Source organism: Pogoniulus pusillus, chromosome 16, assembly GCF_015220805.1.
Source record: "Pogoniulus pusillus isolate bPogPus1 chromosome 16, bPogPus1.pri, whole genome shotgun sequence".
Lineage (NCBI taxonomy): Eukaryota > Metazoa > Chordata > Aves > Piciformes > Lybiidae > Pogoniulus > Pogoniulus pusillus.
This window is the reverse complement of record NC_087279.1, coordinates 10704474-10723766: the sequence shown is the minus strand read 5'-3', so window position 1 is coordinate 10723766 and position 19293 is coordinate 10704474. Positions and strand designations below refer to the sequence as shown.

The window sequence follows — 19293 nt, the reverse complement described above, 5'->3', positions numbered from 1 at the left end:
GGAGCGCGGCGCCCCCTGCCGGCGGGAGCGGCTTCCGGCCGGCGCGGCGTGTGCCATCACCGCGCACACCAGCCCGCCCAGGAGCGGCGGCCGCCGTGCGCCGCCATGTCGGGAGCGGCGGGGCCGGGGCCGCCGGTGGAGTCGGGCCGTTCCCCTCTGCCCTGCGCCCCCCGCCCCGCCGCTGCACTCCAGCTGAGCGGAGGGGCCGAGCCGGCGCGGCCTGGCGTGGCTGTCATCGACCTCCGCTTCCCCCGCGGTGCCCCCGCCGATGTGAGTGCCGCCCGGCGCTGGGCGGGGTGTACCGGGAGCGGTACTGGTATGGAGGGGCCCGGTATGGGAATGGTCCCGGCGGGGTACCAAGGGGGATGCCGGGGGGGATGTCCCGCTGTGGGGGCCATTGCTAGTCCTGATGCAGGAAGAGAGATACCGGGGGCGAGATACCAGGGACGGCAACGATCCTGTATCGGGGGAATGCTGGGTCTATGCTGGAGCGGAAGAGAGGATACCGGTGCCGGGTTATCGCCGAGAGCAGCACCAGTGCCTGTGTTGGGCAGGATGCTGGGCGCTATCTGGATCCCAGCATGGGTGGGAGCGATGCTAGTGCCCGGCCCAGTAGGGGTGGGGGCGGAATCTGATGCTGGTACTGGTATAGGGGGTGATGCCGGTGGCAGTACCGCTATGGGGGCGAGGGCGATTCCGCTGCCGCTCCCAGTATGGAACGGAGGGTTGCCGGTGCCTGTCCTAGTCCCAGTAGTTGGGGGGATACCGGTACCAGTGCCGGTATGGGTGTGGTGGTATGAGGTGTATGTCAGTGTCAGTACGAGGCGTGGGCTACCAGTACCAGTCCCCATGCCGGGTGCGATGCCAGCCCCGGTATTGAAAGGGATGACGATGCGTGTATGAGAGATACCGATGCCGATGCTGGCTCTGGCGGGGGAATACCGGTGCAGAGGCTGAGGTCGCCAGTCCCGCAGGTGCAGGAGATCGTCTTCAAGAACTTCTACACGGCGTTTCTGAGCGTGCGGGTGCAGCGGCCCGGCCCCGGCGGATCCCGCCGCTGGGTGACCTGCCTGAGAGACTACTGCCTGATGCCCTGCCCGCACACCGAAGAGGGGTCCCAGGACTACTTCTCCCTCCATCGCCACCAGGTCAGGACAGCTGGGACATCACTCATACTCCTGGGGCTCACCCTTCTTTGCCTGAACCCCAAGACCTGGTCCCTAGGTGCCTGTGCTGATGCTCCTGCCATGCCATGCCTCTCCTACCCCTGCCAGCCTCTCTCAGCAAGGTCTCCATGCTGGTCCAGCCCATGCCATGCTCTACCCAGCCACCCACCATGAAGTGATTATTCCCCTTAGGCTCTTTCCATCTGGGGTGGGGTTTTTTTTTGGATAAAGTACCCAAAACTGCTTCAGAGCAGCACCAGCCCTTGTGGTAACAGCTCCCTCCTCGTCCTTATCCCAGCAGATGCTGTGTGACGTGGACCAGGTGACAGCAGTGCGGTTCATCCTGCGGCAGCCCTCTCCAGTCTGGCTCCACTTCACTATTGAGGAGATCCAGATTTTCCCCCCTGGACAGAAGGTGAGCCTGTTCTGGTGCTGCCCTCCCTGTCAGTTATGTGCAGAGTGTCCAGGACAGGCCATCACTCCCAGCCCTGCATCTGCCACAGCTTCAGGGCCTTCAGGCTCCCTCCAGAAGACCCAGGGGTGTGGGTCCAAGTCCTTGTCATTTGCTGAGGCACTTGGGGTCCCCTTGTGTGCTGGGGACTGGGAAGGGACTGCTCCAGCCAGCCCCAGCCCTGCCTGTTCCAAAGGTGGACATTTGCCTGAGTAGTGAGATGGAGCTGAAAGTTGCTACAGCAAGATCAAGATGGCAAACAATTACTCAAAATACAAAATTCCCTTTAAAAACAAATTGATACTTATAAACGTGGGTGGACTCCAGACCACAGGAGCACAGACTCAAACCACACCAATGCAGCATGCTTCACAGCATGAGGGATGGGGGTGGGACTGAGGACACCCTTGTGTGACCCTCTCAATCTGTTTCAGAGCCCACAGAAAGATTTCCCTTCTTGGCTCTCCCAGCTGACACCTCCAGAGCAGCCAGCTAGCCTGCATGAGGTGAGTGATCTCCACTGAGGTCTCAAGGGGAAGGAGGGACCTGCACAGGGGTCCCAGTGGGTGCAAGCATCCCCTGTGACCCTACTTGCCTTATTCCTGTCCTGATGGTTCCAGCCCCACAGCAGAAGTAGTTTGTGGAGCCCTGAAACAGACAATGAGGTTGGATGGAGGTTTGAGCAACTTGATCTAGTAGGTGTCCCTGCCTATGGCAGAGGGTTCAACCTAGATGTTTAAAGCCACTTCCAACTCAAACCATCCTGTGATTCTGTGAAATAAGCCACCTTGTGCTGGAAGTAGTTTTCAGCATTCAGAAGTACCTCCAAAATGATGTGCTATTCGAGGTGGCATTTCAGTCTACCTGACCTCTAGTCTGTGGGCAACAGGGTCCCCGTGGGAGTGGAGGCAGCATGGCATCACTCAGCTAGTGGGTGGATGGGTGAGGAAGGGTGGACTGGCTGGTCCCCATCACTTTGCAGAGGGTGCACTCTGGGAAGTATGCAGCACATGGGCAGAAAGAGGTCACAACCATGGCACGTGTTTACAGCTTGCAAGGCACATCTGCCTGGCCAGTGGCCTTCAGTGAGCAAAGTCCAGGCAGCTGGGTTGCCCATGGAAACCTGCTGAATAACCACTGGCTGGGCCAGGAGCAGTCTCACACCCCCCCAGCACCTCTGGAGCAGTTCTGCCATTGGGCTTTGGTGCTGCTGAGCTTACACCACGTTGGTGGCAAGGCTTCTGTCAACCCTAGCAGGTCAGGGAGCTCTGGTCCCTGCCTAGCTGTCTGACAGGCTGGAGATTGCATGAATCACATCTCTATTGGCAAGGGGTGGTCCAGAGGAGGTGCCAGGGTTTACTCTGGGCTTGGCTGTTCCTAGCATCACCACAAGGCACCCACCATCAGCCTGATACCATGGGCAGAGGAGAAGCAGCATGGAAGTGAGTCTTGTCCAGATGAAGATTCCTGCGTGAGTCAGTGCTCACAGTGGGGTTTCTGTCCCCAGGTCTGGGGAGTGCCATGGAGGGACTCTGGACTGTGTGATTAGGTTTTTAATCATTAGCCAATGATCTGCTTTCTGTCCTTGCCCTGGACACCTGCCAGCAGAGACAGGCTGTGCCGGCACCATGGCACCCAAGGCTCAGGGTCACCTGTTTCCCCTGCTGCCTGTTTTCCTAGAGCAGGGCTCTGCTCACCCTGCTCTGGGGAACCACCAGCAGGTCAGGAATGTGGGCACTATCTCGAGTGTCCTGTGATCACAGCTCCCTGGAAACCACAGTCATATCTCCACACCACTGCTCAAGTCCAGGCTGATCTGGGCCACTCCCTGCTCCACAGCATTGTGCTCACTTCTTTCTAGGAGCTCCCTGACCCGGAGAAGGTGTCAACAGAGGTCCAGCAAATGTGGGTGCTGACAGAGGTGATCCGGGCTCGCCAGACAGCTGCCCGCATTGGGCGCTTCGACGTGAGTCCCAGCACCCTGCTCGTGGGGCTCTGGCACTGCTGCATCTCAGGGGAGCCCTTTCGGGATGGGATGGGGTGTCCCAACAAGGCTTTGGTGCTGTGACAGGAACAATGGTTGTTTTTTTTCCAGGTGGATGGCTGCTACGATATCAACCTCCTTTCCTACACCTGAGCCCTGTGGGTGCTGGTGGGAGGGAGCTGGCTCCTCCACACTCCCAGGGCCCAAGTGGACTCCGTCATTCCTGCATTGGCCTTCGTACCTGAAGCCCCGGAGGCGTTCCAGACCCTTCCAGTGCCCATTCCCTATTTCCTCCTGTGTTGGCAGTGGTGGTCAATGTTGCTGCCCTGGAGCCTCCCAGGAGCCTCTCCCAGGCCAGTTGCCCTCCAGCAGCGGTGGCTCTGCTCTTGGCATGTCCCGCGCCGCTTGCTCGCTGCCCCTGGAAGCACCCAGCCACCCCTTCTGCCCCCAACCTCTGCCCTGGGGAGTGGCCCTGGGCTGCTGCAAGTCCAGGCTCTTCGGGCAGGAGGGTGCTGGTGCTGACGCCCACCGCTCCCTGGGGGCCGAGGAGGAGTGGGGAGAATCTCGGTCACGACTAAAAGCTGCTACCATGGCTCTGCCTGTGCCTGCCTTGTCTCATTCTCGGCGGGTCGGTAATGGCCGTGCCCGCGCAGGACCCGCACCCAGCATCCCCCCGGGCCGGCGGCGGGGGAGGCGGTGCCGGGGGGCGGGAGCGGGGCGGGGGCCGGGCGGACTCCATGTCCCAGGAGCCCCGGGGCCGGTCCGGGCTGCCGTGCCAGGGAGGGAAGAAAGGATGCTGCAGGCGGGCTGCCGCGCCGCTCTGCCTCGCCGCCTCCTGGGCTCCGCGCCGGTGAGCGCGGCCGGCCGACAACGGCCTGGAGGGGCCGAGGCCGGGGATGGGGGGCTGAAGCGGACGCCGCTGGACGCCCTGCACCGGTCCCGCGGGGGCAGGATGGTGCCGTTCGCCGGCTGGAGCTTGCCGCTGCTCTACGAGCAGGGTCACCTCCAGTCCCACTTGCACACTCGCCGTCGCTGCTCCCTATTCGACGTCTCCCACATGTTGCAGGTCACTGGGGCGGGAGGAGGGGATGGGAGGGGGGCTGAGGACAAGAGGTTGCACTCAAGAAGCCTCACAACTGACCCCTGCACCCTTCCAGACCCGGGTGTACGGCCGGGACCGCATCAAGTTCATGGAGAGCCTGGTGGTGGGGGACATCGCCGAGCTGAAGCCGGGACAGGTATGGGGCACTGGGAGTTGGGGGGGCACCAGGTGTCTGGCGGGGTTAGAGGATCCTGGGAATACTCCTGGTGGAGGACGGGCAGCCTGCCCTTGCTTTCGAGAGCTGTCCCCTGCAGGGCACTCTGACGCTACTCACCAACGAGAAGGGCGGCATCGTGGATGACCTCATTGTCACCAACACGTCAGAAGATCACCTCTACGTGGTGTCCAATGCTGGCTGTGCCGATAAGGATTTGGCCATCATGAGGGTACTGGGCTGGTTGAGCCCCGCGGGAGGTGGGATGTATGGTGGGAATGAGCCCTGTCACCTTTCAGTGAGATCTGTGGAGAGGTGGCCATGGCCACGTGTGGGGCTGCCACTAGCCTGGCCCCCAGGCTAGCAGCCCGTTGTCACCGTGGCAGGGCAGAGCAACAGAGCTACAGGCCGCTGGCAGTGACATTCACCTGGAGGTGTCAGACAACGCGCTCCTGGCTCTGCAAGGTACAGAGGGTTCCTTGTGAACTGGCTCAAAGTGTCACCGTGTTAGGAGTCTCACCCTCTGTGGGTGCTACACTATATTTTCCTCTGAGTCCTTGCCTGATGGGCGCCAGCGCCCTCCCCATGTGTCCTCCTTCCCTAGATATTGCCATCCCCTAGAGCCACCTGTCTCCCCAGGTCCTTCCATGGCACAGGTGCTGCAAGCGGGGCTGTCAGATGACCTGGCCAAGCTGTCCTTCATGAACAGCATCACCACGACAGTCTTCAGTGTGCCAGGCTGCCGGGTTACACGTTGTGGCTACACTGGCGAGGATGGTGTGGAGGTACTCCAGGAACCACGTTGCCCACCCTGCACCATGGTACTGAGTAGCACCCTGCCCTGCTGACCCTGACCATGTCTCCCTGCAGATCTCAGTGCCTGCAGGACGGGCAGTGGAGCTGGCTGAGCAACTGCTGGGTGTCCCTGAGGTGTGGCCAGCAGGGCTGGCAGCCAGGGACAGCCTGCGCTTGGAAGCTGGGCTCTGCCTTTATGGCAATGACATCGACGAGACCACCACACCTGCCGAGGCTGGTCTGATGTGGACCTTGGGTAGGTTATGGCCACAGTCACCCTCACCTCTTCCTCATGGCAGATAGAGGGGCAAGGTGTTCCCATACTCCCAGTGAAACGTAAGTGGACAAGGTGGACATCACCAACCCTTGCCTATCTACACCACAGGGAAGCGCCGTCGTGCAGCCATGGACTTCCCTGGCGCAGCCATCATCATGGCACAAGTGAAAGAGAAGCCAAAGCGCAAGCGTGTGGGACTGACATCAGAGGGACCCCCAATCCGTCCCCACACAGCCATCCTGGGCCCTGAGGGCATACCTGTAGGTAGGTGGGGGCAGCAGGACTGGACTGGGCACAGCCCCAAGCTGTGCCCATGGCAGGGGAAGGGGAATGAGCTGCCAACCCTCATTCACCTCTGCATATCTCCACATCCCCAGGTACAGTGACCAGCGGCTGCCCTTCACCCTCCCTGGGAAAGAACATTGCCATGGGCTATGTGGAGACGGCGCACAGCCGGGCTGGCACTGCGCTCACCATTGAAGTGCGGAAGAAGCAGCACCCGGCCCTTGTCACCAAGATGCCTTTCGTGCCCACCCAGTACTACATGGCCAAGTGAGGCCAGTGCCTGCTGCAGGCTGCCACAATAAACACCCTGTCCCATTCTCTCAGCCTCTTCCCAAGTGATGGATGCAGGTGCCAAACCAAGGGGCAGCAGGTGGGGCACAGTGCTTTAATGTTGCAGGCAGTGCCCGATGGTCCCGGTGCTCCTCGCTCCCGGTGCTCCTCACTCCCGGTGTGTCTTTGCCAGCTCTGCTGTTGAGCCCTCCCTGCAAAAGAGAAGCAGGGTGAGTGGGGCTGGGATGAAACTCCGGAATGGCTCCCCAGCACACGGGAAGGGTGTCTGTTTGCCCATGTGAGCTGGGCAGTGCTGAGGCTGCATGTACTGGAGCATACTGGTCTGAGGCACACACGGGGGCACGGGGGTTTGGAGGCATAGATGGGCGGATGTTCACTGATTATACTGGTCTGGGAGTGCAACCAGGACCTCACTGGGACATGCAAAGCTGGGGGGGCACTCATTGGGGTGCACTAGTTTGGGTGTGCATCTGGGAAGGCACTCACTGAGCTGTACTGGTCTAGGTGTGCAAGTAGAATGCATGCTGGGGTACAGTAGACTGGGGTGGGTACTCAGTGCACTGTGTTGCCTCTGTAGCTGGACGGATGCTGTACTGGTCTAGCTGCAAATGAAAAGGCAACTGGCGTTACTGATCTGGAAGGAAATGTGATGGGCTGCACGGGGCTGGCGGCACAGCTTGGGGGACGCTCGTTAGCATGCACGGGGCGAGAGGCACGGCCAGGAGGGTGCTTGCTGGGACGTACTGGTCTAGGGCGGTGCAGCGGGTCAAGTGTGCAGCCGCGGGAGGGCGCTAGCCAGGCGAGGCCGTTGCGGGGGCCGCAGCAGAGCAGGCAGAGTGCAGCGGCTCAGGTCCGGTAGCGGTCGGAACTCACCGGGGCGGGCAGTGCCGCTCGGCGGCGCCGTTGCGTCTGGCGGGGCTGGCAGGGGACAAGGAGTGCGCGCGCGGCCGGCCTGGCCCGGGGCCGGAGTTGGAGCCGGTACCAGGGGACCGGCGGGCGGTGGGCCCGGTCCGGTAGCAGAGCGTGGCCACCTCCTCGCCGTAAACTCGCCAGGCCAGATGAATGCCCAGGAGATTAAGGCTCAGCCAGAGCAGCAGTAGCTGGCACAGCGCAGCCCGCACGTCCTGCGCCGCCCATTCGGCCGCCAGCTCCCGGCCCAGCGCGACAAGCCCCCGCCACGGCAACTGCCCCCCTACCGCTGCCGCCATGGCTCCGCCGCCGGGCCCCGCGGGAGAGGCGGACCGCTGCGACGGGGCTCTTTTCCGGGGGCGTGGGCAGGCGGGGGCGGGGCTCACGGGGGGCTGGGGGCGGGGTCTGGGCGGGGGCGGGACATCCGGCAAGAGCCATGTTTCGATGGGAGCGGCTATGGGGCGGAGCTTACAGAGCCCCGTCCGGCGGGAGGGGTCTGAGCGGGGCGGGGCACGCGGAAGTGGGTGTCCCTGGGGGCGGGGCTGGGCCTGCGGGGAGGCAGTCGTGGTGCGGGCATTGGGCAGGTTCCGCCCCGGGGCGTGGCGGCCGCGGGGCCATGGCGGGCAGCGGCGAGCAGGGGCTTTACTCGCGGCAGCTGTGAGTGAGGAGACCGGGGACGGCGGAGCGGCGAGCGTGGGCGGGGGTTCCCGGTCTCACTAATGGTCGCTGCCTTTCAGGTACGTGCTGGGCGGCGGGGCGCGGCGGCTGGCAGAAGCGGCGGTGCTGGTGTCGGGGCTGCGTGGGACCGGAGCGCAGGTGGCGGCGGCGCTGGTGCTGGCGGGAACTGGGCGTGTCGTCCTGCACGACAGCGGAGCCGTCCGCACGGGTGACCTCTCCCACCAGGTACCGAGGGTCCGGCTACCGACGCGGGTATGGGCAGGGCTCCCCATAACGGGTGAAGGTAGAGGTAGGGGTCTTGGTAGCGGGGTCGTCGGTAGCAGGTACAGATATGGGTTGGCGTCCTGGCAATAGGTGCAGGTATGGTGGAGGTCCCCATAATGGGCATGGGCACGGACAAAAGTGCTAGTGATGAATACAGGTACAGATAGGGACATCAGTAACAGGTAGAGAAGTATGGGTAGAGGTCTCAGTTATGGGTATGAACAGAGGCCCTGGTAATGAGTATGGGTGTGCAAATGGGGTTCCAAGTAATGGGTACTGCTGTGGGTGGGGATACCCATAATGGGTATGGGTACAGGACAAGTCGGAGTGCCAGTACTGGGTAGAAGTTTGGGGTGGAGGTCACAATAATGGGTATAGGTGCAAATACACACCCTGTTGTAGGTGTGGGTACAAAATGGGGGCCTTCCAGTAACAGATTCAGGTTGGGCGGCTTGGTAAGCAGTGTGGAATGGGATGCCCTTGTAATGGGTATAGCCTAGGGTCCTAATGTCTTGGTTAGGGTCCATGGGGTGTCCCATGTCATTGGAATGGCCCTCAGCAGAGGGCCTCACAGCAGTGTGAACATGACCCATTGTGAGCAGCACTCCAGACCCGTGGGGTGCCTCACAATGTGTCCCCTCCACAGTTTCTCTTGGGAGGGAACGATGTAGGCCAGAACCGTGCTGAGGTGTCCCAGCGAGCCCTGGCTGAACTGAACCCTCATGTAGTGGTGGCAGCTCATACTGAGGAGCTGTCAGAAGCCTTCCTTGCTTCCTTCCAGGTGAGTCCACATCTCTGTGTCCTGGGGTTTGTCTAGCATGGCAGCACCCACTTACAAGCCCGGTACAGGTGGTGGTACTGACTGAATCCCCACTGGAGGAGCAGCTTTGGATTGGAGACTTCTGCCATGTCCGGGGCATCTGCTTCATTGTGGCTGACACCAAGGGGCTGGCAGGGTAAGTGGTGTCTTTGCTGCAGAGTTCTACCACTGGTTCCAGGTCACCTTGTCCTTAGAGTTCCCAGCCTCGCTCTGCAGCCTATGTCTCTGTCCTGCTCATAGGGCTTTTTTGGCTTGGGCAGGACCTTGGGCAGTGCTTGGGCAGCTTAGTGAGACAGCTTTTGCAGCAAAACCCAATTGGTCTTCTCCAGGCAGCTGTTCTGTGACTTTGGGGAGCACTTTGTTGTTGAGGACCCAGCAGAAGGGGACCCAGTGTGTGCCATCATACAACACATCTCCCAGGTAGGAGGGCAGCCTCAGGAGGAGCTCCCCAAAACACCACTGTCTCCACAGGTGGCTTTATGCCACCCACATCTAGTCCCCAACCCTCATGTCAATTCTACTTCTCAGGGCAACCCAGGCGTGGTGACATGCATAGGGACAGAAGACAGCCATGGGCACCTCTTCTGTGATGGTGACCTGGTGACATTTTCTGGCGTGGAGGGGATGTCAGAGCTGAATGGCCAGAAGCCTATCCCTGTGCATGTGCTGGGTGAGTTGCCCAAGGATCCACAACTGCCTTGGCTCAGAGTCTGGGAGCTTTCCAGGTCCTTGATGGTGATAGTGACATCCCCTTTTCCACAGATGCTTTTAGGCTGGAGATTGGAGACACCAGCTCCTTCTCACCTTACTGCTGTGGGGGCCTGGTCCTGCAGGAGCGGCTGCCCCAGGTGCACTCCTATGTAAGTACCTCCTTGGACCCTGGGTCCTGCTGGGGCATTGCCATGTATGCCATGCCGCGCCTTGCCCTGGCCCTGAGGAGGCCCTGTCCAGAGCTCTGGCATTTGTGCCAGCAGAAGTCCCTGCGCCAGGCACTGGCAGAGCCCAGAATCCAAGTGGCAAGTCCAGATGTGCTGCTGCGCAGTCAGAGCCTGCATGCCGCCTTCCAGGCCCTACACATTTTCTGCAAGGAGCAGGGTCACCTGCCCCGACCCAGAGCACGAGTGAGTCCCCCACCCTGACCCTGCCAGGCACCCCGGCCCCCTGCCACCCTGTGTTGAGCTAGCCTCACTCCTCTCACTGCAGGCAGATGCTGAGCGGATGTTGGAGCTGGCACGGAGCCTGAGAACGCAACAGGGTCTCCTGGATGAGTATGTTGTGCGTGCCTTTGCCAGCGTGAGTGCAGGGGACTTGTGCCCTATGGCTGCCGTTGTTGGGGCCATGGCAGCTCAGGAGGCTTTGAAGGTGAGCAGCGTGGGGGTCCTGGGCCCTGAGGTCCAGCTGGTCGTGCTGGAGCACATCCGGCGGTGTTTGGTGACCACGAGAGGGCACTTGCTGCCAGCCTTGGGAAAAGCGGCTGGGCTGGGCTTTGGAGGAACTGCTCTGGCCACTGAGCCAGCAGGGCCTCATTCACCCCAGGCCATCACTGGGAAGTTCCTGCCCCTGGATCAGTGGTTGTATTTTGATGCCCTGGAGTGCCTGGAACTGGAGGAGGCCATGCAGCTCACAGAGGAGGATTGTGCCCCGGTGAGAGTGTGTGCCAGGAAGCTCCCATGCACTGGGGATGCTGTGGCCACCCATGCTCACATAGCTCCTCTGTCCCAGTAGAGGGGCACTCGCTACGATGGACAGATTGCTGTCTTTGGGGCCACCTTCCAGGAGCAGCTGGGCCACCAGAAGTACTTGGTGGTGAGTTGAGGTGGCTGTTACAGTACCAGAGAGGCTGCACAGCAGGCAGCCAGTGCATGGTGAGCTGCAGCAGCTCTGCCCTGGCAGGTGGGAGCCGGTGCCATTGGCTGTGAGCTGCTGAAAAACTTTGCCATGATGGGGCTGGCAGCAGGACCAGGTGGGCACCTTACTGTCACTGATATGGACACCATCGCTCTCTCCAACCTTCATCGGCAGCTCCTGTACCGCTCATCAGATATATCAGTAAGGGGCCATGAGGTGGAGGTCAATGTCCCCACAAAGGGCACCTTGGCTGTCCCAGGGCTCCCTGCAACAGGGGAGAGCTACTCACCCTGTCTCTGCTTTGGTAGAAGCCAAAGTCAGTGGTGGCTGCAGCAGCTATACAGCGCATGAACCCTGATGTCAGCGTCACAGCTCACCAGAACGAGGTGGGACCTGCCACTGAGTCACTCTATGGAGATGACTTCTTCCAGCACCTGAATGGCGTCACCAGTGCCTTGGACTCGATGGAGGCTCGTGAGTGCTGGGGGAGCAAAGGCTGAGTCCCTGGACATGGTCCCTAGCTCCCCAGCACCCCTGCCTAACCACAGGTACCTACTTGGAGAACCGCTGCGTCCGCTGCCTCACACCGCTGCTGGACTCGGGCACTGAGGGGCCACGGGGGAATGTGCTGGCCATGGTGCCCTTCCTGACCAAACCATTGGAACCAGCTGGTGCATCCAGGGATGGCACCTTCCCCTTCTGCACCCTGCGGTACTTCCCCCGCACCATCCAGCACACGCTGCAGGTAGGCTGTGCTGTGCTGGCCTATGGCCCCCAGCAAAGAGGCACTGTGACCTTTGTCTTCCTTTCCCGTTTCCCTCTCCGGCCATGGTCTAGCAATGAGACATGGGCAGGATACCGCCCCAGCTGCTTCCTGCTGGTAGCCCAAGCTCTGCATGGCCTCTCCCTCCCCCGGGGCTGGGGCCCTAGAAAGTATGAGCGCTCAGCCTCTGCTACACCTCCACAGTGGGCTCGTGATGAGTTTGAGGGGCTCTTCCAGCTGCCTGCGGAGCACGTCAACCAGTTCATGAAGTGAGTGGGCTTAGGCACTGCCCATTGCTGCAGGGCTGTGGAGGGGGGAACAGATGGCTGTGCCCCACCTGGAGTGTCCCCTGGGATTGCTCCTGGGGCAGCAGCAGCAGTGCCTGGTGTTGCAGAGACCCGGCGTTCCTGGAGCAGCTGCCAGCAGGGAAGGCCCTGGAAGTCTTGGAGCAAGTGCAGAAGAGCCTTCAGGAGCGGCCACAGAACTGGCAGGACTGTGTGTGCTGGGCCCACCAGCACTGGCAGAACTGCTACCATAATGCCATTGTCCAGCTGCTGCACACTTTTCCCCCAGAGCACGTGAGCCCAGTACCCATGCAGCTGGCACCCCTGCACCCTCTCTCTTCTTTAGTGTCTTGCTGCAGCCAGAGGGACATGTCCCTGGGCCTGACTCTGCCCTTCTTGTGCTAGGAAACCAGCCCAGGTATCCCCTTCTGGACAGGAGACAGGAGCTGTCCTCATCCACTGACATTTGACCCTGATAATGTGAGTGCAGAGAAGAGATGAACAGTGGATGCCAAGCTGTAGTCATGCTCCATCTGCCACAGCCCATCTGGGGCTGCCAAGGCCTGAGCTGGGTCTGTCCCTGTCCCCAGTCAGCAGGAGCACTGCTGGGGACAGCTACTTACCTTCTGTGGCTGGAGATGGAAAGGCATCTCCATCTCCACCTCGGGGCAAAGCCATGCTGCTCTTTCTGTTCATGACTGCACAAGGCAGCCTTTAGCTGTGTGTGCTCGTGGGCCACCCTGGCAAGGCACCCCACAGCCCCTGCTCTGCCCCACAGAACACCCACCTGCAGTACATCCTGGCCACTGCTCACCTCTTTGCCAAGGCCCACAAGGTGCCTCCATGCAGTGACCAGGCAGCCACCCAGACCATCCTCCGCAGCACAGTCCTGCCACCCTTCCTACCCCAGGAGGAGCTCAACATCCCTCTTGCTGAGGAGCAGGAGGAGGTGCAGGCACCTGAGGGTGAGACTCTCTACACCCATGGTTTCCCAGGGCATGTCCTCAGGTCTAGTCTGGTAGCCAAGGGGCAGGATTGCTGCCCCAGCACCTAGACGGACCTGAAACAAGAGGAGGGGCACCATGCTGTGCTCCTGACAGTGCCTCAGTGAAGGTGTACAACCTCAGGGGTCCTTGTGCCCACAGACCATGGGCGGTTGGTGAAGCTCACCCAGGATCTGGTTCAGAAAAGAGAGGAGCTGCTAGGGGGTGAGGAGGTGCAAGTGCCTCTGATGGAGCCCATCCACTTTGAGAAGGTACTGCAGACTGGGGAGGCAGCCCCACTAAGCTTGGGAAGATTGATGTCCCTGTGAGATGCTGGTATCTCCATGCTCTTCTCCACAGGACAATGACATCCATGTGGATTTCATCACAGCAGCCTCCAACCTGCGTGCAGAGAACTATGGCATCCCCCCTGCTGACTGGCTGATGGTGAGAGGGGCAGCCTGTGGGGTCGGGGTCCCTGTCCTGTGTGGTGCAGCCACAGACATCCCTCCTGTCCTCAGAGCAAGAGGATTGCTGGGCGGATTGTGCCTGCCATCATCACCACCACAGCAGCGGTGGCTGGGCTGGTGTGCCTGGAAGTCTACAAGCTGGTGTGGGGGTGCCAGGACCTCAAGTGCTACCGCAACAGCAACCTCTGCCTGTCTGACTGCCTGCTGCTCCGCATTCAGCCCCTGCCACCCACCACCTACTGGGTAGGACCTTCTCTGTGGGGTGGGGCAGGTGGAGATGCTCAGGGGACTTAGGTAACTGTAGATCTTGGTGGTAGCCACTGTGAGGCTATGCCAGAGGAACCAAGGAGCAAGGAGGTGGCCCTGCAGAAGGGGCAGTTTTGGCAGTGGCACTCTGGAAATGGATCCAGGCAGTGAGGAACTGACTCCTTCCTGCAGCCATCTGCCTGGCCCCTTGCCACCACCACCATCCCACTCACCCCAGCTTCTAGGCCAACTTGGATGCTCTGGGGAGCCCCTAGGCCCGAGGCAGCCCTGCTGCCCCCCATAGTGGGCCCCACGGTGAGCCCCATGGCCAGGGAATAGGAGGCTGCAGCAGCCACGCACATCTGGCTTATGGAAACCAGCTGCAGCAGCCAAAGAGCAGCTGGCACTGGGCCGGGAAGGGCTGCTTGCAGGGAGTGGAGCTGGGGGTCCCAGTGATGGGGGGCCAAGCCGCAACCACTCTGCCACGGAGGGAGAGCGGGGGTGGGGGCCAGCCCAGATTGGGACCGTCTGGGCGATAGAGGCCCCTTTGTCTGGGGGTTTATGGCGTGCGAGGCAGCCCTTCCGGCACGGCAGGAAACTCCGATTGGAACCAGATTGGCCCGGGGGGCCCAGGGCCGGGGGCAGGAAGAGGGGGAGGAGGCACTTCCACCGCTTTGGCCAGCTCCAACACTTCAGGCTGCCCAGCCACCCCACGGTCCTATTACACACTGCAGGCTGCCCAGCCTAGCTGCCATGATGTCCCCTGGGTTGGCACCATCTTTGGGTGGAGTATGCTGTTTGAGCTGGCCGTGCCCTTGGGTACCTGCTATAGTGCCCAGCACCTTCATGTCCCACAACTAGGTTGCCCAGTGCAACATTTCATGCCTGGGTGCTTGGCCATGGTGGGAGCATATGCTCCCCAGACCTGCTTGGCGTGACCTGGGGAACCCACCTTGGGATGCCAGAGGGATGCAATGCACTTTCCAGGCTACTGGGCAGTGGCAGTCTCTTTGTACTGGGCAGTCAACGCCTCAGTGAGGATGGGGTTAAGCCCATTCCACACGGTGAGATGAGTGCAGGCAGCAGAAGGCAAGAGGGGAGAGTGGCCAGGTGCAAATGCCCCTTCCTGAGCAAAGCCGGGGCCAGCACTTGGCAGGGGCTGGCACTGCCTGTGGTGAGGGCAGATGGCAGGGCAGCCATGCCAGACGGTGCAGGGCTGCATCCAGCACATGGCCCCGAGGTTGGCGCCTCACTGGTCCCCTCGGGCCAGAGCTGGGGTCGCAGGGCTGCGGGTGTGAGAAAAGCTGATTGTGTGGGGCTGGGCAGCACTTCAATGGCTCTTTGTGAATTCTTCCTAGCCCGGGGCTGGGGGCAGCACCAGCCCCACACCAGCCCTGGCCCCTGCTGTGCTAGGGCAATGGCTGTGGTCCCCAGTGCCCCCATCCCCCTGCCCCTAGACAGGTCTCTTTGCCTGTCCTACTGTTCTCCAGCCTTCGTGCCCCACCAGTCCTTGACCCATGGGGCTCGCAGCCATGATGTGGGGTGCCAGTGCCTGCCCTTTGCAGTATGGCGGGAAGGAGTGGAGCTGCTGGGACCATCTGGAGCTGCAGGCAGTTGGTGCAGATGGGAAGGAGATGACCGTGCAAGAGGTGCTGGACTGGCTGCAGGTGAGCTTGTCACCGACAGTGATGGGCAGCGTGTCACCCTGGGGGGTGGAGGGCTGGATTCTGACAACCACCTCTTGCAGAGGACGTATGGCTGGAGCGTGACCATGCTCTTGCATGGCTATACTGTGATCTATGACAAGGAAGAGGATGAAGAGATACAGGCCCAACAACAGGCACAGAGGTAGATCCCTGGCTCCATGATCCAATCCTGCACCGGGGGGGCCTACCAGACCCCTTCTCCCTCCATCCTGAGCTGCTCCAGCTGCAGCACAGCTCCCAGCCAGATGCTGGATAAACATCCTGCCGGCAGCACTTCCCGTGGCAAGACCCCTGTCCGGCCCCTTGCTCTCGCCCCCACATCCCCCCAGCCTATCTGGGAGCCCCAGAGGGACCTAAGGGCCTCCTGATACAGCTGGACAGCCTTGGGGGACAAGTCAGCAGCCCTAAAACAGCCTTTCCTTACTCTAGGTTATCAGAGAAGCTGGAGCATGCCAGGGAGATGCGGCGGCTGGAGCTGCTGTATGTGTGTGAGGGAGAGGATGCTGAGGCCAGTAACAGGCGTCCCCCTCTCCTCTGCTCCCTACCCTAAGTGCGGGGTTGTCACCCCCTAATCCATGAAATAAAAGCTGCATTTTGCATCTGATCTCTCTGCAAAACCCCCCTGCCTGCCCCTGCCCAGAGCCAGGGTGCAGGCAGCACCCCTCGATAAGGTCTCTGTGCCCATACTGTAACAAAACTGGGGTTTATTTACAGCGGAGGAGGATGTGGGCAGCGTCGGGAAGGGCTAAATGTAGCCGATAACATCATTGCAGATGATGGGCTGCCGGCTGCGGCTGTTCATGAGGGCAGTGAAGCGGTGGAAGTCCGTGGCCAACTGGGCAATGTTGCTGTGGGACTGGTGGAAGCAGGCACCCTTGGGCTGTCCCCCCAGCCCCAGTGGGCAGGAGAAGCGCTTGGTGGCTTCACGAGCCGCTGGCCGGGCACCATCGGCTCCCCGTGGACGGGCCATGTTGGCCAACTTACGGCGTACGTTGCCTGAGAGGCTGAGCAGGAAGGCGGGTGGCTTGGCCAGCCGGCGGGAGAGTTCGGCAGAGGTTCTGCGCCGGGGCTCAGCGCCCACCTCAGGCAGGTCCATCCAGTTCTCCACCAGGTCGGCAAAGCAGTTGTCGCCCAGCACCAAGGGCTGCCGGTTCCGGCTCTGCGACAGCAGTGCTACGGTCCAATCCTGCGTGTCAGCTGGTTCCAGCACCCGCCACTGCTCCAAACAGGCGTCCGAGGTGGATTTTGGGCGAGTGCGGCGAGCAGGGACAGGCGGTGGGGCAGCGAGGCCAGCGGAGAGACGGTGTGCCCGCTGGCAGGGCGGTGGGTGCCGGCGCCGTACAGGCACCTCCTCCTCTCTCCATGTACTCCCTGATGCTTCCGAGTACCCCGAGTCAAACTCCAGGCTGCGTTCGCTGGCCGGGGGGGAGCGGGTGGCCGGTCCTCCCCCTGTATCCTCCTCACCCCTTGTCTCCAGGCTGCAGGCCGAGTCCGCTGCTGAGCTGGGCCGTGAGGGACATGAAGCGCGGGTGGCTGGTCCCGGTGCCCCTCCGGGGTGATGCGACGCCTGCCGCGTGCCCGGCATGTGTGTCCGCAGTGTCACGCCCGCCTCTCGCCGACACCGCTGCGAGGAAACGTGCAGGTCAGTGCCATCACCCCCGCCTTCCCCTGCCAACACCACGATCGCCCGCTCCCCCAGTACCCCGCGTCCTCCAGCCCTAGCTCGGGGGTTGGGGGGGTGGGCTTTGCTGGCGGAGCCTGGCATGCAGCGGGGTGCGGGGAACAGGGCACAGGTCCCAGCTTGCCCGCAGCCCCGGGCCCCGCTTTCTTGCGGCTCCTGCGTGGAGCTGGCCGGCGTGCAGCGGCATGTCGGGTGAGCAAGCAGGCACCCAGCCCCGGCCGTGCCTGCGGGAAATGACACAGGGCCACAGCACGTAGAAGCTGGGGCCCCACTGCCCGCCCCTGCCTCCGCTGGCCTCTCAATTCCCCCCAGTATCAGTGGGGTGGCAGTCGAGACAACCCAGAGGCAGGACCCCGCTCGGTGGCACAGGGCCAGCTGCAGCCCCAGGGCACTCGCGGGTGGTGGGGTGGGGTGCTCTCCTCCCGTGTGTTGGCAGGACTACCCCACCCACCCTGTGCCCTCCAGCTGGGGACACCCCAGGTGACGTCAGGGTGCAACCAGGCCTAAACCCAGGGCCCCCCAAAGAGCTCTGTCTGGAGCAACCGAGGAGGAAGGGAGTGTGGCCGGGCAGGCGGGGAAGGGGCGGCTGGCTTCTGCAGCCGGGCCGCTCCTCGTTCTTGAATTCCTATTGTCTGACCCCAAAAGCAGGGTGTTACGTCCGCTTTCCTTTCAGCGCTGAAGCTGCGGGAAGCTAGCGAGCGGGAGGGATCGCTCCCCCGTCCTGCTCGCCCAGCCGCCCCCAGCCAGCCCCAGAGGAGCTGCTGACCGGTCTGTCGCTGCCCTGGTCTCTGTCACTGTCCCAATTCCCGTCCCGGTCCCCGCTGTCTGGGACTCTCTGAGCCAGCCTTATTGGCGCTGTGCCACCACTTCAAGTCGTCCTGTACCGGCGGTGGGAGCAGCTGGGTAGGCGTGCGGCAGGCCCAGGGGAGCCGGCTGGGCCACCTTGTCACCATCGGCCCCCTTGGGGCAACTGAGGAAGGCGGCAGAGTGGCAGCTGCGGGGCGGCGGTGCCGCTGGACACTGCAGCCCCTGGGCACCAGCGTCCCATGACCATTCATGCCCCCACGGCTACCCGTGTCCCAGCGGGTCGCCCACATCCCCCTAGACGCTCACGTCCCATGCGCCGCCTTGGTCCTGCACATGATGTCACGGCGTTGATGTTACTGCCAGCACCCTGACATCATGGCAATGCCCGGACGCTTCGGCGGGGCGCGGACAAGGGTGTCCCCGTCCCCTCTCCGGTGCCCGCGGTGGCACTCACCCGGTCGGCGCCGAGCTGGCCCGGGCAGGCGTCCGAGCGCGGGCTCTGCATGCCCGGCCTGGTCGCGCTCCCGCTCCCAGTCCCTCTCCCGGTCCCGTCGGTGCCGGTGGCGGAACAGCAGCGGAGCGGAGCGCCCGGCCGTGCCCGCCACCTCCCGGCGCTGTCTAGGCGGCACCGCCCCGCCCTACCGCAACCAATGGGGTCGTCGTAACGTGAGCACCGGCACCGCCGCCACGGGGCTCCGCCCTGCCCCTCCCCGTCGCCCCGGGGCCCCGCGCCGGGCGCTATGCGGGCGCTACGCGGGCACGGTGGGACTAGCCGTCTCTAGGGAAGATAGGACCCGGCGCCCTGTGTGGCAGCACCCCAGCCCTGCGGAGACCGGAGGATCCCGAGAAGCCTTGGCAGGAAGGGTAGCCCCATTACAGGGCCCTAGCCGAGGCACCTGGAAACACCGGGTTGCCAAAAGAGGTCTGAGCATTGGAGGAAGGGTGACCCCAGCCACAGGCCGTGGTCCGCCAGCGCCTATTAATTGGGAGCTAATAGCACTTAATAAGAATTTTGGGAGAAGCAGCTCTGGCTTGCAAATTAAGGAGGACTTGACCAAAAATTACCTCCCAGCTAATTTTTCCAGGCCTCAAGCATGGGAAGGCAGCATGGTGCAGCAGCAAAACCCCATGGAGCATCGCTGCCCACCTGCCTCACACCAGTTAGAGATGGCAAGAGGGTAGCAATGGAGATGTGAGAAAGCAGGGAGAGCCAGGGCCAGGGCCATGTCCTGTCTCTGCCCTGAAGCAGGGCTGGCAGCTGCAGATGGCCAGTGTGACGTTGTGCTGGGGTGGTGCCCAGCACCCTTAGCAACGGGTTCCAGCTTGTCC

At 62.2% G+C, this 19293-nt stretch overlaps 5 protein-coding genes across 14 annotated transcripts; 3 read left to right on the top strand and 2 right to left on the bottom strand.

Annotated features, from left to right (window-relative positions):
• The first annotated feature begins 61 nt into the window (after window positions 1-61).
• On the top strand, window positions 62-4195 carry NICN1 (nicolin 1, tubulin polyglutamylase complex subunit). 2 transcript variants are annotated; one of them, XM_064156430.1, is made up of 6 exons: window positions 62-270; window positions 975-1148; window positions 1465-1581; window positions 2052-2123; window positions 3479-3583; window positions 3713-4195. In XM_064156430.1, the coding sequence occupies exons 1-6, from the start codon at window positions 106-108 to the stop codon at window positions 3752-3754; spliced, it is 675 nt and encodes a 224-aa protein (XP_064012500.1). In that variant the 5' UTR covers window positions 62-105; the 3' UTR covers window positions 3755-4195. The 2 variants fall into 2 exon arrangements, with proteins under 2 accessions (XP_064012500.1, XP_064012501.1); XM_064156431.1 differs by having other exon boundaries at window positions 63-270; window positions 1468-1581.
• Window positions 4196-4341: 146 nt separating this feature from the next.
• AMT (aminomethyltransferase) lies at window positions 4342-6537 on the top strand. Of its 2 annotated transcripts, none has more exons than XM_064156428.1 (8): window positions 4342-4667; window positions 4759-4839; window positions 4958-5089; window positions 5244-5322; window positions 5497-5642; window positions 5728-5908; window positions 6038-6193; window positions 6307-6537. In XM_064156428.1, exons 1-8 carry the CDS (start codon window positions 4395-4397, stop codon window positions 6483-6485), a joined length of 1227 nt encoding a protein of 408 aa, XP_064012498.1. In that variant the 5' UTR covers window positions 4342-4394; the 3' UTR covers window positions 6486-6537. The 2 variants fall into 2 exon arrangements, with proteins under 2 accessions (XP_064012498.1, XP_064012499.1); XM_064156429.1 differs by having other exon boundaries at window positions 4376-4451.
• A 43-nt stretch (window positions 6538-6580) lies between these two features.
• Window positions 6581-7797, bottom strand: TCTA (T cell leukemia translocation altered). Its single transcript, XM_064156432.1, has 2 exons — window positions 7379-7797; window positions 6581-6696 (listed from the first exon to the last, which is right to left on the bottom strand). Exons 1-2 carry the CDS (start codon window positions 7711-7713, stop codon window positions 6654-6656), a joined length of 378 nt encoding a protein of 125 aa, XP_064012502.1. The 5' UTR covers window positions 7714-7797; the 3' UTR covers window positions 6581-6653.
• Window positions 7798-8017: 220 nt separating this feature from the next.
• On the top strand, window positions 8018-16080 carry UBA7 (ubiquitin like modifier activating enzyme 7). Of its 8 annotated transcripts, XM_064156416.1 has the most exons (24): window positions 8018-8071; window positions 8152-8317; window positions 9003-9137; window positions 9206-9312; window positions 9506-9596; window positions 9705-9846; window positions 9939-10036; window positions 10151-10297; window positions 10380-10538; window positions 10713-10820; window positions 10902-10982; window positions 11070-11225; window positions 11333-11498; window positions 11573-11769; window positions 11992-12056; window positions 12182-12365; window positions 12477-12551; window positions 12850-13036; window positions 13217-13326; window positions 13415-13501; window positions 13576-13767; window positions 15336-15437; window positions 15518-15618; window positions 15906-16080. In XM_064156416.1, exons 1-24 carry the CDS (start codon window positions 8031-8033, stop codon window positions 16024-16026), a joined length of 3018 nt encoding a protein of 1005 aa, XP_064012486.1. In that variant the 5' UTR covers window positions 8018-8030; the 3' UTR covers window positions 16027-16080. The 8 variants fall into 8 exon arrangements, with proteins under 8 accessions (XP_064012486.1, XP_064012487.1, XP_064012488.1 ...); XM_064156417.1 differs by lacking the exon at window positions 9003-9137; XM_064156418.1 differs by lacking the exon at window positions 10151-10297.
• An 83-nt stretch (window positions 16081-16163) lies between these two features.
• Window positions 16164-18595, bottom strand: INKA1 (inka box actin regulator 1). The gene is made up of 2 exons (XM_064156425.1): window positions 18419-18595; window positions 16164-17100 (listed from the first exon to the last, which is right to left on the bottom strand). Exons 1-2 carry the CDS (start codon window positions 18467-18469, stop codon window positions 16222-16224), a joined length of 930 nt encoding a protein of 309 aa, XP_064012495.1. The 5' UTR covers window positions 18470-18595; the 3' UTR covers window positions 16164-16221.
• Window positions 18596-19293: the final 698 nt, after the last annotated feature.